Below are 18,491 nucleotides of genomic sequence, written 5' to 3' on the forward strand. Positions count from 1 at the left end.
TGCTCCTTGTCCCCTGACTACCCCCTCCTGGGACCCCTGCCCCTAACTGCCCCCCAGAACTCCACCCCCTACCTAAGCCTCCCTGCTCCTTGACCATCCCCTCCTGAGACCCCCCCCCCACCCTAACTGCCCCCCTAGGACTCTACCCGTACCTGTCCTCTGACTTCCACAAGCCTTATCCATATCCCCGCCCCCAGACAGACCCCGGGACTCCCACGCCCCATCCAACCACTCCCTGCCCCCTGACAGGACCCCTAGGACACCCAACCCTCCCCCTGCTCCCGGACTGGCCCCCGAGGACTCCCCTTACCATGCCCATGCCGGTCAGACGCTGGCTCCACGTGGAGGCAAAACACGCTGCCGGGCTGCCGCGCACGCAGCCCCTCCCCCGCAGAGTGCTGAGGCAGAGGCAGGGGGGTAGTTGCGGGAGGGGCAGCAGCGCTGGCGGCAGCTCACACTTCCGGGAGCCGCAGAACCCGAGCGCGGTGAGGGGGGGCGTGCCGCCTGCCCGGGCTGCGGCTCCTGCAGCGGCTGCGTGCAGGCAGGAGTCCCCGTGTGCCCCTCGGCTTCCCCCCTCGCCGCGCTCGGGCTCTGTGGCTCCCGGGAGTGTGAGCCGCCACCCCTCCCGCAGCAGGCTCAGAGCCCCGCGCTCCAGCGGCTCACACTCCTGGGAGCCACAGAACCCGCGCGTGGGGAGGGGGGAGCCGGGGGGCACGCCTGCCATCAGTCTGGGGTCCGGCCGCGCTCAGCCTCCTGCCGGCCTGATGTTCCGTTCACTCAGCCGGCCGCCTGCTGAGTGGGGCCGGCGGTCGGGACCCTGGCTGGCAGCCGTGCCAGGCAAAATCGGCTTGCGTGCCGCCTTTGGCACACGTGCCGTAGATTGCTGACCCCTGCACTATACACACAACAGTCCTGCCCAGAAGGTTTAGTCGCAAAGCTCTCTTGTGCCTAACAGGCACAGTCTAAGTTGGGGCACTGTGGAAGTCCAACACCCCAAAGAAAGTTCCAGGAGGCCTCCTACTTCCAGGGAGACAAAGCCTCATGATCCATGACTTGGGAATGTCATCTTTTTACTTCAGATGTGTTATAGGTTTTAAAAACGGTCATTGACTTCAATGGATGCAGTTAGGCCAATGCTGAGCACTTGAAAATCCCACCCATAAGCGAAGCAGCAAATTCTGTGTCCTCACCTAATAAAATTAAGTAGGCACGATAGGGAACAGACCCCCCCCTAAAGAGAGAGACTGGCGTGATTGAGACATAGATCCATAGATCAGGAGACATGGTTTCAATTCCTAGTTGTGCCACAGATCTTACAGGTATATAGGTGCCTAACTCCAGGAGTCAGTTGTCTAAATACTTTTGAAAAATCTGATTCTTAACCGCTCTGTGCCTTAGTTTGCCATCTATAAAGTGGGACAGTCCTTCCCTATATCACAAAGGTGTTGTGAAGATAAATTCAGTAATGTTTTTAGACACAGACACTACAATGACAAGCACCACAGAAAACCCTATTCAGAAGTAATAATTGACTCTGTCATAATCTTGAATTTCAGTTATCCAAAATTGGCAACGTGTCCTTACATCAGATCCAAAAACCTGATTTATTTTTTTAGTTGCTTCCAGTGGAAACTTTCACTCATAATTGCTTGTGGGAACAAGGACTAATATTTGGATATCTATCTACCTGATTGCAACTGCAGATCACTTAGTTAAGCATCGATGTACCATATTTCTACCTGCAATTCTGTATTGTGGTTCAAAATTAGAGGCTCAATTTGGGGCCTCTTTAAAACTTTCTCCCAAACTGCCTTTGCTAATTTTCCAGAATCACGGCAGAGTCATGAAACAACAGCAAAGTTTTAAAGTATTTGTTGCAAGGGGACATATTTCTAATCTGTTGCATTGTTTTCACAGTAGTCTAATAACAGCGCCAACCAAGGAGTTAGGGTCTCTTTGCCAGCTCACAGATAGTGTAGAATCTTGTGGGGAGAGAGGGCAGAGGAAGTTGAATGATAGCCTTGTAAAGGAGCTTGCTGGTTTCAGAGCCTCAGTTGAGATTTCAAAGAGTAGTGATATTATTATTTTAATGTTTTGTCTTATTGATCCAGTTCTAGAGTCAAAGATCCATGTTTTCCCCTAAGATAATAGAATCATAGGACCAGAAGGGACCTTGAGAGGTTTTCTAGTCCAGTCCCCGCACTCAAGGCAGGAGTAAGTATTACCTATACATTTACTGAAATCAGAAAAAGACAAAGTAAAAATAGCTTTTGAGATACATATAATTGACATGCAATCATTAAAACAAGTTATAGTTATACCTTCCCACTGCTTATAATTGAAGATTGAGGTAGCTAAAACATATTTACAAATCAGGGCCCAGAATCTCATTGTGCCAAGTTCTGCTTGACATAGCAGAAAAGAATGGAGGCAAGGGTGGTTTTAAATCTCTCACTATCCCTGGATCTGCTGAAGGAAAGACCAGTCTCCAGAAAAATGTAGAGTAGCCTTCTGGCTGCTCTAAATTTGCCCTACGACAGTGACTCCCAATAGTCTGTTCTGCAGCCAGAGTTCACTGGGGTGCAACATACTCTGGCCAGATCCCCTTCCTCCTTCCTTATGCTCCTAGCTTGCTCTCTGTGCCAGTGGGGACTTGCAATCTTCCTCCCCGAATAGTGCTGCAGGATTGACAGGGGCTATTTTGGGAAAAGGAAATGACAAACAACCTAGTTTGGGCAAGGATTACAACTTCTTTCTACCCTGAGAAGTGCCTAGTTACTCTGATTCTTTATTTCCTAATCCATGATTAGACTGCTCCATAACGTGTGGTTATTTGTTTTCCTTAATATTGTCATGGAAAATCCAAGTAATCTGTGTTCCTTTCAAATATTTTTAAGAAATTAGAAAGCACAGTTTAATCTGGAAGCTGTGATGCTATTACCCCATCCATTTATACTTATCCTGCTATTATCCTATTGTTAAAAATATTCACAATCAATTTCCTCAGAAACTGGTGTGACTTTGGTGTATAGTGAAGGTGACCTTTACGTCCCCTTCTGAGGATGGTTAACTATGAGCAATTGTCCAATCTTGAGGAATATTTGGTGTTCTTGGGGATAATTGACAAATCCTTATCATGATCTCCTCGTTTTCACATTTTATTTCTTTCAGAGTTCTTGGATAAATAGCATGAACTCCTGGAGATTTACTGCACTTGAGTTTCTCAAGCTGCCCATAACCTCTTCCTTAGAGACCTCCAGGTCTGTTAAAGCTATACTCTTATTTTCCCATAAAATATGCCCTTGGGATATTAATGTCTTTATTGCCTTCTATATTAAAAACAAATGAATTATTTGCATTAAAACTCTTTATAACTTTTCCATTCTCTTTCATTTCCCCTTTGATACTATATAGGGCCTAAAGATAGACAAAAAGCTTTCTTGAATGGAATGTCTTTAAAGAATCTATTATTTTCCTTAATATCTTTGGTTATTTGTTTTTCATATTGTGTATTTGTCCTTTTAATTCCTGGGTCCAATTTCTAGGTTTGACTAAGGCAAAATGAAACATTTCTTCACTTCCACATGAGAATGAAGTGTGATGTGGATGAAAATTATTCATATAGCACCTGTTATTAAATGTTGAATGGGTACCTCTGAATAAAGGTAAGGTTGCCCAACACTTTCCATTATAAGATGGCCCTTATTTCAGTTGTTTGTAACATTGTTAAACTTTAACCAGTTGGGCTGAAGTTTCCTATGTTGGGTGTCTGCCTCTGACTGACTTTTTATTTCAAAGTTTCTGCAAAACAGTTCAGCCATTTCCAATTATAAGATTAAAGGAAAATATTTTGTTTTGCGTGCCACAGTTAGCGGGATAACTGCACCTCTGATGCCTCATGGTCTCTTTGAGTGCACCTGCTCTCGGGTATCAGGCCTCACATCATCACCTTTTTTGGGACAGAATCATGCAATTCTCCCACTCTCAGATTGAGTCCTGGCCGCAATCCCCTGTCATTACGTCAGGAGGTCTAACAGGCTCAGACCCTTCAGTTCTATTCACTCCAGGAGCATGACAGTAGTAACCAGTGACCAGGCAGCCTTCTTAAAGCAGAGTATTGTTTATTACAACAAAAGTATTTCAAATAAAATACTTTTTATAAACAATAAACTAGTCTATACACATGCCTGATTTTCCATTTGGCTTACTGTTCCCTGCATCTGGGAAAGCCCAGCTTCTTCAGACTCCCTCCACAGAGACTCTGCTTGTGTCAGACTGACTCCCTGGTCAGTCTTGGACAATTGCCCACTGTTCTTCCCCTGAGAAGGGCTTTTTAACTGTTTGGTGTTCTTTTGACCTCCAGGAACCCAACTTTGGTAAAAACATGGCTTGTAACTTGACAAGATCCAGGATCCTTGAAGCTAACAGGTTATCCCACTGTCTTTCAAGTGTATACCTGGATGCTTTTATCTGGTAAGCCATTGTGTTGCCTTCATGCACAGACCCCATGGAATTAAAGTATTATGGGCATATAATAAACATTCCACTACCCCCCAAAATAAGTTAGAGCAATATAGTCATACACAAAATTTTAATATCCTACCATAGTTACACAGTAACTTTACCTCACTGATCATCTCACATACACTGTTCATAACACTCTTACATCTCAGGGATGTGCCTTGTTATGTTCCTGTGAAAATGTGGCCAAGTTATAAGCCACTGAAAAATCTCAATGTGCACATGCTCAGTAGAGACCATTTAGAGTTTAGTGGCTAAATTATCTGGATTCCATCCTCACTGAGCATGCTCCTTTCCCTCAAGGTTCCTTGACCTAAATGCTGAACAGGCTGCGCATGCACCATTCCCACAGAGTGACTGAGCATGTTCCATCCTGGGCCTATGGGGGCTCAACTAGATTTTCCTTGCAATTCCTCCTCCTGGCTGCCAAGGGCCACTGTGGTATCAGAACCTGTATCATAATCTGGGACTTGAGTGATCAGACCTCATGGTCAGAGCAGTTGTGGTCAGAAACCAGAGGTCAGAGATAGGAGTCATGAGTCAAGCCAAGAATCAGAGCTGGAATCAGGGTCTGGAATCAAGCCAAGGGTAGAGTTGCAATCAGTAACCAGAGGTGGAGCATAGAAGTGGGAATCTGGAACAAGGCAGGAGGACAGGCACCAGGAACAGGACAGGAAGGCAGAAATCAGGAATGAGGCAGGGCTCAGAAGTCAGGTGAGAAGAAGGGGTCAAATGTAGCAGCCAGCCAGAGATTTATTTGGTTGGCTAGATGATTGTCTGTGCCTTTTTCTGGCTTAAATAGTGAGTCTTAGCCAACAGGAGAGGTTGGACATCTCTTCTAGTTGGAGCTTTGTGGCCAGTGCCCAGGGTGAGCTTGAGTCCATCATCTCATACTCCCTGCCCAGTACCAGTAAGCTCCTAGGTGGTGACTGTGGTCTGAGTACTGTTTGAGTACCCTGGGTTTGAGACCTGCAGTCCTTCAATGTTCACATACTGTAATGGAGATCAAAGAGACTGGCTCTCATGTGCTCTCAATTCTCCCCCCGCTGGCTCCCAGGCAGCAGAGAAGGAAGCAATCTGACTAAAATGGAGGGAGATTGCAGGAGCCAAGGGGTAGGGAATAGAGGAGGGGAACAGAAGTTGGTGGAGAGTGCATGGGAGGAGGAGCTGGGACCATATATAAGCACAGAAGGAGAGTAAGACAGTTAGAGAGAGATGGAGTTGGAGGGAGAAGGGATGCAGGAGCACCTAGTTCAACGTTGTTAGGTCCACTATAGTATAATTCTCTATTTACACTCTTTACATAGGCTCTGACCTCTTTTCTAGTTTTAGCCTTTGCCTGTTTACCTCAAGTTATATTAATTTTTAGGCAGATTCTCCATGAGAATGGAGAACAGGGTGCATATCCCTGTTTACACAGCACTCCCGTCCCACAGGTTGACTTATGGACTCTCCCTGCATATGAGAACAGTGGCACTACAGAGGCAGCTGCCATCCACATTGTCCCCAATAAAAGAGTGAGATTGCTTCCCAGGCTGATGCCTGTGATCCTTCAAATATAGCCTCTCTTACCCTTCCATCAATAGGGGTGGAGTGGGTTTCAGGTGTAAGGAGATAGCCCAAGGAAAGGTGCAAATATGAGAAGACCAAGAATCAGCAAGGCTTTGCCACTAAATATAACATCATGAAATTAATGTCCCAGGGTGGATGGTCTATTTTTATTACATATTGATTTTTGCTACCACTGGCTGTAAAATATACAATTTTTGTAAGTTGTGGTTTTCAAAGGAGCTACAGGGAAGTAGGTTCTCAGACTCCTGTTGAATTTCAGTGGGAATTAGGTGCCTATCTCCCTTTTGAAAATCCCACCCCTAGTGTTTTTAATCTCTTGTATTTTGTCACAGTTGTGATGCAATAGGTAGTGTTGCAGTGCTTAATCCTTCAGCAGTTTAGGCAGACAGTTAGCCAGCACTTGACTTATCTCATTGTGTGATAACCAGCTATTTGGTGAGGTGAAGATGCAGATGAGTTCTCTGTAATAAGCTCACAAATTGCGGTTTCCAGCATTTCTCAGGATTTACTTTAGGAAGGAGATCTATCTTGTTCCACTCGAAGGAAGGTACCTACTGAGTGAACCATCCCATTACAGCTGTAGCAATGGAAGAGCAAGGGGAACTCTTAGAAGAACTGTATACACAAGACTAGTCTTATAGCAAATAATTTGAGGGTTATACTGCAGCTGAAATGTCATCACATTCTAGAAAAGTGACATTTGGTTTTTTTAGACAGAAGTCAGGTTTAGTCTATATTTCATGTGAGGACTGATTATTCATATCCCACACACTCATTTGAAAATATTTGGCTCTAGGCCTTTCTGCAATCAGTGCCAATCTACTCTAGTTAATGTTGGTGGATCCATTTACTAGGCCAGGGGTCGGCAACCTCTGGCACGCGGCTCGCCAGGGTAAGCACGCTTGTGGGCCAGGCTAGTTTATCTGCCACATCAGCAGGTTCAGCCAACCGCGGCTCCCACTGGCCGTGGTTTGCCGTCCCAGGCCAACAGGGGAGGCGGGAATCGGCGCGGGTGAGGGATGTGCTGGCCGCGGTTTCCCGCCTCCTCCATTGGCCTGGGGGTCACAGTGCAATGAAGTTTGAGAGCCACTGTTTTATATGCTTAGCTTCAGCAGCATCTAGTGGGAACAGATCAATAGTAACATTTGGTGGAGAATTGGATTTCCTTGTGATGGACTGAAATTTTATTGCAGGTGTTCATCTTCATTGTTAGGGAGGAAAAAATCAATAAAAATAAAGCTGTGCAGCTGCACTAGGTCAGCACAAACTAGGAACAAAGAATAAGAGGCATTGAGAAAATGGCTTGTTGATGGTTGAGAGTCTGCTACCCAATTAACATTCAATACCACTTTCCAGCAATTGGGTGTAAATCTCCTTGACAATTTTACAAAACTATACAAGCATTACTATGATCTAAGACTAGAGCTTAACTCACAGCTCACCCTTACATCTAAAAGCAAAATCAATACTGGATCAGAACAGTACTTCTTAGCTAGCCTATACAACATACGTCACAGCTGTGTCCATTTCAAAGACAGATCAAGCCCTGCTCACCCTTGCTATGATTAGATAAATTCCTTTTCAGCACTTTAGATTGAAATTAAGCAGAAAGGGAAAGTCTATTGCACAAGAAAGCTTCCTTCAACTCTAGTACTTAGAAACATGATGTTCCAATCTCTCTTTGCATGTGTGCAAGAGAGGGGATAGGAAGCAATCATCATTGTATCATTCTTTCACCTAGCATGTGTTAGTCACATACCAGAACATGGACTGGTATTCTTCATTGTTTTCTTATGCAGTTCAAGTATGCTGGCAAGTGAAAACTGTTTCAGAACTGTACAAAGACTGGTAGTTTTCCATTGGCATGGCAAACAAACCAGCTGAATGATTTGTCTTTTCTTTCTCCTGACTCATGCAAAATCTTTATTTAAAAATCCATTTTAACTAATTAATCAGTAGCACATGCACAGAGCACAGGATATTCAAGACTGCAATTTTCTTAATTCCTGAAGGGCTTTCATTCTTTATGCTAGTGTTTTTCAAATTGGGGTCACCGCTTGTGTAGGGAAAACCCCTGGCGGGCCAGGCCGGTTTGTTTACCCGCCCCATCCGATCACAGCTCCCACTGGCCATGGTTTGCCGCTCCAGGCCAATGGGGGCTGCTGGAAGCGGCAGCCAGTGAGTCCCTTGGCCCGCGCCGCTTCCAGCAGCTCCCATTGGCTTGGAGCAGCAAACCGCGGCCAGTGGGAGCCGCACTCTGACAGACCTGCAGATGGGGCAGGTAAACAAACCGGCCCAGCCTGCCAGGGGCTTTCCCTACACAAGCAGTGACCCCAGTTTGAGAAACACTGCTTTATACAGTATCTACAAAGCTATCGCTAGAGATACAAAATACTTTATAGTGCAGACTCTCCCCGTTAGCATCAGCAGCTTATTGTATATAGAAGTTGGAAAGAGACCACCCCATCTCAGAAGATATTAAAAAAAATCTTTAAAAGACTCCCCAGAACCGTAAAGGAGTTCAACAATTTTTTTAAAAGAATAAGCATGTATGAGTAAAGATCCACCCTTGTAAAATGGGATAATACTACTCTATTTGACAAGGGCATCAAAAGTTTAATTATTGATAAAGCCCTTTGAGAGCCTTGCATAAAAAGTGCTAGACAAGTTCAATTATAAAGAAAAAAGACAGAAGCAGTGATTTTAAAAAGGGAAGAAGATATCTATGTGATGTGTTCCTTATGCGTTTACTTTTTGCACATCTAACAGCCAATCATTTCTGCTTTTCAGAGGGATCTACTATTTCTCTAATGAAACCTCAGAAGAATATGGAGGGCGGATTACACTAAGAATTGGAGGCAGTCTCACGTTACAGGTCTGGTTTCCTTTATACCCAGTGATCCCTTATTTAAAAAAAAGAGTAGAGCCAAGATGACTACTTCCTCAACATTCAGGGCTGGTCTACACTACCCGCCAGATTGGCGGGCAGTGATCGATCATGTCTAATGTAGACGCAATCAACTGACCGCTGAGCGCTCTCCCGTCAAACTCCGGTACTCCACCAGAACAAGAAGCACCAGTGGAATCGACGGGAGAGCATCAGCTGTCAACTTACTGCAGTGAAGACACCATGGTAAGTAGGATCCAAGTATGTTGACTTCAGCTACGCTATTCACGTAGCTGAAGTCGTGTATCTTAGATTGACCCCACACGGTAGTGTAGAAGCCCTCAGACATGATTTCAGGGCCACCTCAGGTCTGCAGACACACCAGAATTGTTACTGAATACCAACATTTAGGGCAGTCTACAACTCATTTGCTATATTTAGAGGAGAACTGGAAGGGGGGTGGGAGAAGAAGTGTCAGTAACTTAAACCAAACCCCTTCTATGCAGCATGATGCTTACCTCAAGACGACTTATTGACATTACTATGAAGGGGAGAAATCTTATTTGCTGTGACCAGAAGATCAGTTTCAATATAGACCATCTCCTAGGACTGGACAGGGGAGAAGAGTAGATGAAGCCAGTGGTTACAAACTCCAGTTTTAAACAACAAAATGGAGCTGCTCAAATATGTCAAAATCTATTTGCATTTACTTAAAAAGAGAGCAAGGAGATGGGACTGCTGCAACTCAGATCAGAGTTCTCTCTCTAGTTCTGATGCACATGACAGATTGGCCAACTCACACTGTGGTTCTACTTGGAAAAGTGACAGTAGGAATTCTATTATGTTGTGCCATTGTTTATTCTCGCCAAAATTTCTGTAAGGAAGAACTCAGTTTACAAATAAGCATGTTTTTTCTGGCTAGCAGGTTTACCGAGTCACCCTAGTCTCAGTCAACCAGGCTTCTTCCCTTTCCACACACCAGCACCCTTCACAAAGGTTCTGCAGGCCCAATTAGACCTTCACTTATACCTGTGCAATCATAATCTATAGGACTGCCTAGATGTAACCAAGTAGAACCATGTAAACAATTCTGCTGACATTGCACCAGAAAAAAAACCCATAACTTGGGCCATGGCTACACTGGCACTTTACAGCGCTGCAACTTTCGCGCTCAGGGGTGTGAAAAAACACCCCCGAGCGCTGCAAGATATAACGCTGTAAAGCCGCAGTGTAATCAGTGCCGCAGCGCTGGGAGCCCGGCTCCCAGCGCTGGGAGCCACACCCGTAAGGGATGTGGTTTACGTGCAGCGCTGGGAGAGCTCTCTCCCAGCGCTGGTGCTCTGACCACACTCACACTTCAAAGCACTGCCGTGGCAGCGCTTTGAAATGTCAAGTGTAGCCATACCCTCGCTTCACTCTCTGCAGCAGCATCGGTTTGGCACTGAAAGGAGTAGAACAGTAAAAATTTCACTAACGTAAGAAGACTGAAAACACTGTGTGATTCACCATTACCCTGTACCCTGTGATCTCATTCACACTTGCACATTGGGTGCAGAAAATCATTCTGAATTGGTAGCACCCACTTTGCACTGGTGTAAGACCACACAAGTTGCAATGCAATGGTAATTTACATCAACAGGGAGCTGTTGTAGTAAGAAGGTGCCATTTTATAGTAACTTGTCAGTGAAGAAGTGCACTTTCTCCTCTGCCTCAAGTTACTACAGACATTTAGTCACAACCTCAAGCTGGCCCCTTGTTAAAATATTTTTAGCCTGGCCACTTTCACTATCACTTTTTGTACAGATGCTTTCCATTGAAGTAACCATCTTAGTGCAAAATGGTCTTCAAAAGCTAAGGTCATCTACCTCTAAGTACTTAAAGGATAGAAAACTTGCTTAGACACTTTTTGGCTAAAATACTTGTGTTTCAAATATGCATCTCACACAAACACAGGTTTTTAGCATCCATCAGTAAGAACCCTGTATAACAAAATTTGATGTATGCGTCATCACCTAAATAGTCACAGGACCCAGAAACATTGAGAATTATTAGCCCAGCAGGAATTGCACTAGTAAAAGTTTTGTTAAAATACTTCAAAATGATCAGCCTGGACTGATCAAGTGGGTCAAGGCAACAGATAATCCACTAGAAGGGAGAAAGTACTTTAAAAAAAAGAGTTTCATCTCTTGATTTATATATATATTTTTTAAATTTTATTATTCAACATGACTAAGAATGAAAATAAAACACTCTTATCAGGATTTCTGCAGTATGTGAATCAGCACAATATTTTCCATTACAAAAGGTTATTAAAAGTTAGTCTCAGTCTACACTTCATTGTTGTTTATCAGGTATTGTTTTGGTTCTAGAGCTTGGGTACAGTCTTAAGTCCATTTTCTTTCTTTGCCCATTAAAGGGGTTGTCGTGTACATCTGCATTTCTTACTGTCACTGATTGTCCTCTTGACTGGAGATATTCACGGTAACTTTTATGACAATTCAATACTAGAAAGCCACATAGATACAAACATCCAAAATGGTCTTTGATTTCTTGGCACATCAGTAATGTCTCCTTAATAGTAGTGATCTATTGGGCCAGATCCTGTCCCAACTTCCTTTGTACTATCCGAAAGTTGTTATTAATAGGCCTAACCAGAGTAGGGGAAATCCTTAATTAGCAAAGAGTCCACCACTATACCGCCCTTTCCTGGCATAGTCACACACCTCAAGGAGGAAGGGATGGATCCAGAATCTGTTACATTCCCACATTCCTAGAACTACTACGAACCAGAGTAATCTGAGAGCAGTTGAGAGGCTACTCTAATTTCTGATGCAGGCCAGTCTGGCAGTGCAGTGTGACCATGTCTTAAAGTCACCATTGCCAATCCTTCACCCTAAGCTGTTCTTTGCATTTGGCAAGTGCTGAAAAGTTCTTTAAACTATTTTAGTTAAGAATTCCAGCCTATTTGTTTCTTCTGAAGAGCAATTGTCTTTTCTAATTAACTGACCTTTCATTACTGCCTGCCATGCATTGCACAGCAGACCCTTTTTAATATTACATTTATCAAGTTCAGAGCATTGAAGGACAGTTGAATAGGTTCTTTTCTTGGGGGATTCTGCAAGAAGAGATGGTGGTTTCATAGATAATATATTTATTAGTTTAAAGAGTGGGACAGGGCATGATCTGTGGTATTTTCACAATACTGCTTTCACCTAATTGAAAGATTGTCTCTGTAGTTTTTGCTTGCAGAAATAGTATGTAATCATTCAAATTTAGATTTCTCCAGTCATCTATAAAACCTTCTAAAGGAAGGAGAAGAGAGGCTCTGTAGGCCCTGTTTGTTACTACTTCACTTGCTGTTGTCATATTTCAAGCTGCCTTTGCGGTATCCTGCAGTGAGTGCAAGAACCTTTATTCAGGGACTCCCTTTATTCCCAGTATGGTTCATTTTCTCCATTATGACCATCTCCATTTTAAACATGTGCAAGACAATTTCTAACTGCTTGATTCTGGACTACGTATTCAATATTGCATCAGTATTCTCCCCTGCTCCAGAAAAGGGTTAACAGGGAAAAGAAGAACTTGGCTTCTCTATGGAATGACTGCAGGAAAAGGAAAAAAGTGATTTTTGAAGAAATATATAAAATTTGACAGTTGTTACGACCTTCAATAGTTGCAATTTCAAATAAAAAAGAAATAGTAGGGTTAGTCGTGTCTACATGTGTCTCTTAGATTCAAAAGGGTAGGTAGTAATGAAACCGGTTTCATTTCTGCTTGTGCATTGGAGTTAATTTCGTCTGTGCTCCACCAGTGCTTTCCGGGCTTTGGTTGGCAGTGAGAAAAAGGGCTTCTGGCCTCTTCATCCTTTCAAAACTGTAGCATTCAACTTTTTCTTCGGTGGAGACTGTTCTGGTGCTTACAAGGTGAAATCCTTCTTTAAGTAAAGTGTCAACTAGTAGGCCTAGTACGTTAGTTCCATTAATCAGCTTTCTGTCATCAGGTTTTATAGAGACATACCTAGAGAAAGAGAAGAAAGTGTGATTATGAGTTAACATCCTTCTTGGAAGATGGAACCATGTTTTTAAACAGGCCAAATTCTCAGCTGATGTAAGTCAGCATGACTCCATCACCTGCAACAGAGCTGCACTGATTTACACTAGCCAAGAATCTAGATTAGTTTTAGGGCTGTCACGTGATTTAAAAAATTAATCACAATTAATCACACTGTTAAACAATAATAGAACAACATTTCAATATTTTTGGATGTTTTCAAATACCATATTTACTTGTTATGTTTTTAACAAATGCCATCAGCATGGAAGCATGTCCTCTGGAATGGTGGCAGAAGCACGAAGGGGCATACAAATGTTTATCATATCTGGCACATAAATACCTTGCAATGCCGGCTACAAAAGCGCCATGCAAATGCCTGTTCTCACTTTCTGGTGACATTGTAAATAAGAAGAGGGCAGCATTATCTCCTGTAAATGTAAACAAAACTTGTTTGTCTTAGTGATTGGCTGAACAAGAAGTAGGACAGAGTGGACTTGTAGGTCTGAAGTTTTACATTGTTTTGTTTTCGAGTGCAGTTATGTAACAAAAAAACTACATTTATAAGTTGCACTTTCACGACAGATTGCACTACAGTACTTTTAGGCAATGAAATGAAAAATAATATTTCTTTTATCATTTTTACAGTGCAAATATTTAAAATAAATATACACTTTGATTTCAATTACAAACACAGAATGCAATATATATGAAAATGTAGAAAAACATCCAAAAATATTAAATTTCAATTGGTAGTTTAACTGTGCAATTAAAACTGCAATTAATCGCAATTTTGAGTTAATCATGTGAGTTAACTGATTAATCAACAGCCCTAGTTAGTTTTCTAAATGTCTTAATTCTTTACCTCATTAAAAGCACAGCTATTTCTTGCAGTTTGACCAGTTATATTTTTTTACAGAATAGACACTTTTTCCACTATGAAGTTCACTTTTTCCTTACAAGTGATTGTAACAACCCTTAAAATTGTGTTTAATTCAATGGAGGGGAATTGATGTACATTATGCATAATGTACAGCAGTTTCTTAGATAAGAATAGTCAAACTGTGGCCAGGGCAGCAAAACCGGGTTCATTTAAATAGCAGCACTCTTCATTACAAAGCACCTCTCCCTGCTAACAGTGAAGTTTATTGCTCAGTTGCCTTGCACAGCAACTTTTTTTGTAACAATTATGAAAATTATTTACAACTAAAGTAAACTGATTTTACTTGGAATAAAGTACAGGGGGTTAAAAAATTTATCCAGACACCTCAAGGAACAAAAGTCATGTAAAAATATTGTTAAAAAGTAGCATAAATTGGCAGGCAGAATTGCTCCATAGTTCATGAAAAAAGTACAAAGGTCCACAAGAAGCACTAAAAGCTAAAGATTCCATACAACCACAAATGATTGATTAGAGATAAATTAACCACATAATCAAAAACTGATTAGTTTGTAAGATTTTTCCTCTGCAGTTCAACAGACAAGTGTAGCTTGATTAATCAAAGTCAGAAAAGAAGTTATAACAGACTACATCAGTTTTTAAGTTGCCATAACCTACACTGATGCACAGTTAGTCCAATAAGCTATAAAGTTATATACCATTTAAGTGCCATCTCATATGTGCTATGTGAGAGCCTACAATGAGCTGCTTACAATTATTCAGCTAAAGAAAAAGTCAAAATATAAAGATAAATGCTACTGAATTTTCTAAACCCAGCATTCTCTTAATCCATATATTTCAAGAGAGAATAACCCTACTGGAACTATTCCAGTGAAGTGTCCATAAAAATCCAGGCATTCTAAGAACCATGGAAGATACACTAGATCATCTTTTCCTGTATGGAGACAAATTCCAACTGTATAATAAAGCCACCCTTTAGAGCTTCTAAAAATCATTATAAACTACACCTCGACCCCGATATAACACGAATTTGATATAATGCAGTAAAGCAGCGCTTGGGGGAGGGGGGCAGGGCTGCATGCTCCAGTGGATCAAATCAAGTTCAATAACAGTTTCACCTATAACACGGTAAGATTTGTTGGCTCCCGAGAACAGCATTATATCAAGGTAGAGGTGTATGTAACTAGAGCCTGATGTGGCTAGCATAGAGCTCACTGATTTCCCATTGAAAAATCAATGGCAAGAGGATCAAGGGCTTAAGCCCCCTTCCCCCTCCAAACTCATGTAGTGTTATACAATTTATATTCTTCAAAACAAAACCCACATCTACAGTTAAGGAACAAGGAAAGTCCATTACCTTAGCTCTACCTTTGTTTTCCATCTCCCCTTCTCCAAAATGGAATCTAAGGGATGTGTTTGTAGCCATTTTAATGATCTTCCCCTCCTCCTTTCCCCAGCTTATTCCATATTTATCTTGGATAAAGTTCTTGTGTGCAAGTTTTCCCATTTATTCCTAGTTTTCACAGTTTGTACATTACAAGCATTATGGATGCTTATGAGCACAAGGGAATGGCATGTGTGACAAACTCATTTTATAATTTTCATTTTATAATTTTATAATTTGTATTAGCCCACATTCAGACTTAGCAACCTCACTAATGAGAGAAATCAACTTCCTTCTTTCCTCAGAAAGAAGTAACCCTGCATCCTCTGAGTTAAACATCTCAAAGGAGAGGTGGTTAAGATAAAGTATTTTTCTACCATTAGTAATCAGTTCAGCCAATTAGGAACATCTTCTGTGATTGCCCATTACTACTTCAGACAACTCACAGACTTCGTTTTCAGTTATCAAACATTCTGACTACTACAGGAAAAGCGAACCCATTAGGATATGTCATTAGGCTGACAGAACACAGAGGCTGTTACATATGGGACAAACAGTAGGATCTAGGCAGAGAATCAAGAGCACAAAATATTACAGCTGGCAAGTGGTTCTCCTATATTTTAATTTTGCATTTTCCAGTGGCTTCTAGGTATGATTCAGCCATCCCATTGGACAGACACATCAGAAATATAGAAAAAGCAAAAAGGTGAGAGGAAAGTCAAATGAATTAGGAGAATAAGATGTTTTTAAAAATCCATTTTAAAAGTTAAGGAAACTTACAAGAAGTTAGATCAGTATAACAGGTGTTACACCAGTCACCTTTTGGCATTGAACCATCAATTGATTATCCCATGATCTCATCACAGTGTAGCAAATTGCATGCATTTTATGAACTAGAGCAGGGGTCGGCAACCTATGGCATGCGTGCCAAAGACGGCACCCGAGCCGATTTTTAATGGCATGCTGCTGCCTGCCAGGCTCCCGCTCAGTCCGCTGCCGGGCTGAGTTGGACCCCGGCAGGCAGCAGCATGCCATTAAAAATGCTGCCCGACCCAGCCCGCTCTTCTCCACCCTCCCGCCTATCGCTCTCTCTGGCGGGGGCAGAAGCAAGCTTGGTCCTGCTGGCTGCTGCTGTATGGCAGACTCTTCCGGCAGCCAAGTTTCCTCCTCCCCTACCTCTTCCCCCAGCGTGCTGCGTTGAGCCTCATCTCCTCTCTCTCTCTCTGCCGCTGATGGCCCTTGCGAGGGAAGGGAGAAGAGCAGCCCCAGCACCCTCACTGCTCAGACCGATAAGGAGGCAGAGAAGGGAGGCAGGAGCGGGGCATATCCTTCCAGCCCCCTGCCGTAAGCACCCCCCTGATCCCAGCCCACTACCCTCAGCCCTCTGCCCTGCACCCCCCTTGTACCCCAGCCGCCTGCATCCCCCTCACAACTCCATTCCTGACTCCTGCACCCTCCACACCCCCTGCCCTGACTCCTGCACTCCCCACACATACCCAGCCTCTCCACACCCCCTGCCCTGACTCCTGCACTCCCCACACATACCCAGCCTCTCCACACCCCATGCCCTGACTCTTGCACCCCCACATCCCCACCCTGAGCACCAAAGGGGAACTCCTACACCTCCCACATTCCCACCTGCATCCCTTGCACCAAATGGGAACTGTCCAGGTAAGCGCTCCGCACCCAAACCTCCTGCCCCAACCCTGAGCCCCCCCTCATTCTAGCTCCTGGCCAGACCCTGCACCCCAAACCTCAGCCTGCTCCTTCACCTCCAACCCTGTGCTCAGTGTACCCCCCACCCTCAGCTCAGTGCAGAGAGAGAATGGGCCAGAACCAGGGAGAAGGTAGGTACCCACTGTATGTGGGCAGGGCCGGGACTCCAGGCTGGCAGCGGGCTGAGCGGGGCCGGCAGCTGGTACCCCAACTGGCAAGGGGCCAGAAGACAGAACCCCAGACTGGCAGTGGGCTGAGTGGGACTGGCAGCCAGTACCCTGGCTGGCAGGAGCCAGCGGATGGAACCCCAGACGGCAGCAGGCTGAGCAGCTCGGCACGTTGCTGGTCTGGGGTGCCAGCCCCACTCAGCTCGCCACTGGTCTGAGGTCCTGGCTGCTGGCCCCACTCAGCTAGCCACTGGTCTGGGGTTCTGGCTGCCGGCCCCTTGCCAGCTGGGGTCCCAGCCACCGGCCCCACTCAGCCTGCTGCCAACCTGGGGTTCCGGCCACAGGCCTCACTCAGCCCGCTGCCAGAATAGGTGAACGGAACCCCAAGCCGGGAGCGGGCCGAACAGGCTGGCAGCTTAATAAGATCTGCATTTTAATTTAATTTTAAATGAAGCTTCTTAAACATTTTGAAATCCTTGTTTATTTTACCTACAACAGTAGTTTAGTTATATTATATATAGACTTATAGAGAGAAACCTAAAAAACAGTAAAATGTATTATCAGCACCGAAACCTTAAATTAAAGTGAATAAATGAAGACTCGGCACACCACTTCTGAAAGGCTGCTGACCCCCGGAACTAGACAGAGGTCTTGGAATTATTTCAAGAAAGAAAAGCCACACAAGGTGAATACCTTGTCACCAACTGGTCACCAGCAGAGTAATCAGTGCCACATTGAAAAACCAGGTCATGATGAGAAGGTCTCTCCAAAGGAAGTGGAGTGAGGAGCTTCTGAGAAGGAAAAGGATTATTATTCCAGTTCTGTCTCAAGGATTGCTCTGTAAACATAGTGACCCGTCCAGCCAGTACCTCAACAGTGTTGCTGCAAGAGCCAAAGACTCGGAAAAAGGCCTGAGTTTCCTGGAGCAAGAAACGCACCTCCAAGATCTCTGGTCTCGGCTTCAGCAAGTTTTCCTGGCTCACAAGATCAGCCAGGGAGTGGAGTTCATAGAAGTCTGCTTCTCTTTGCAGCCTCTGATAGTCTGAAAAGTCAGTGGGCAGAGAAAGCTGTAGTGTCCTCAAAAAATCCAGGATGTAATTAAACAAAGTTCCATCTCTGTCCACAAAGAATTGTCCATTCACCAGCCTGAATTCGTGGTCATTGCCATTCAACATCCGTGCTAACCTGGACTCTGGGAACCTCCGCAGGGTGGAAACCCATGTTGTAAATTTTGAGCCTCCCACATTCAGAATGGCAACTTCTTGATTGCTCATATTGTCTCTTCACCAACCA

General features: G+C 43.8%; 1 protein-coding gene across 3 annotated transcripts; it reads right to left on the minus strand.

Annotated features, from left to right (window-relative positions):
* Window positions 1–11,219: 11,219 nt before the first annotated feature.
* On the minus strand, window positions 11,220–18,491 carry KCNRG (potassium channel regulator). Of its 3 annotated transcripts, none has more exons than XM_030564531.1 (3): window positions 18,068–18,491; window positions 17,892–17,986; window positions 11,220–12,997 (listed from the first exon to the last, which is right to left on the minus strand). In XM_030564531.1, exons 1-3 carry the CDS (start codon window positions 18,470–18,472, stop codon window positions 12,745–12,747), a joined length of 753 nt encoding a protein of 250 aa, XP_030420391.1. In that variant the 5' UTR covers window positions 18,473–18,491; the 3' UTR covers window positions 11,220–12,744. The 3 variants fall into 3 exon arrangements, with proteins under 3 accessions (XP_030420391.1, XP_030420383.1, XP_030420374.1); XM_030564523.1 differs by having other exon boundaries at window positions 17,892–17,989; XM_030564514.1 differs by having other exon boundaries at window positions 17,892–18,491.

Source organism: Gopherus evgoodei, chromosome 1 (assembly GCF_007399415.2).
Source record: "Gopherus evgoodei ecotype Sinaloan lineage chromosome 1, rGopEvg1_v1.p, whole genome shotgun sequence".
Taxonomy (NCBI): Eukaryota; Metazoa; Chordata; order Testudines; family Testudinidae; genus Gopherus; species Gopherus evgoodei.

Excerpts from the sequence above, each read along its gene's own strand:
- KCNRG (XM_030564514.1), bottom strand. The coding sequence starts at position 18,472 with ATGAGCAATCAAGAAGTTGCCATTCTGAATGTGGGAGGCTCAAAATTT. Across the intron at positions 12,998-17,891 it reads GGTGACCAGTTGGTGACAAG|GTATGTCTCTATAAAACCTG; the intron begins GTATTCACCTTG and ends CTCTTTCTCTAG.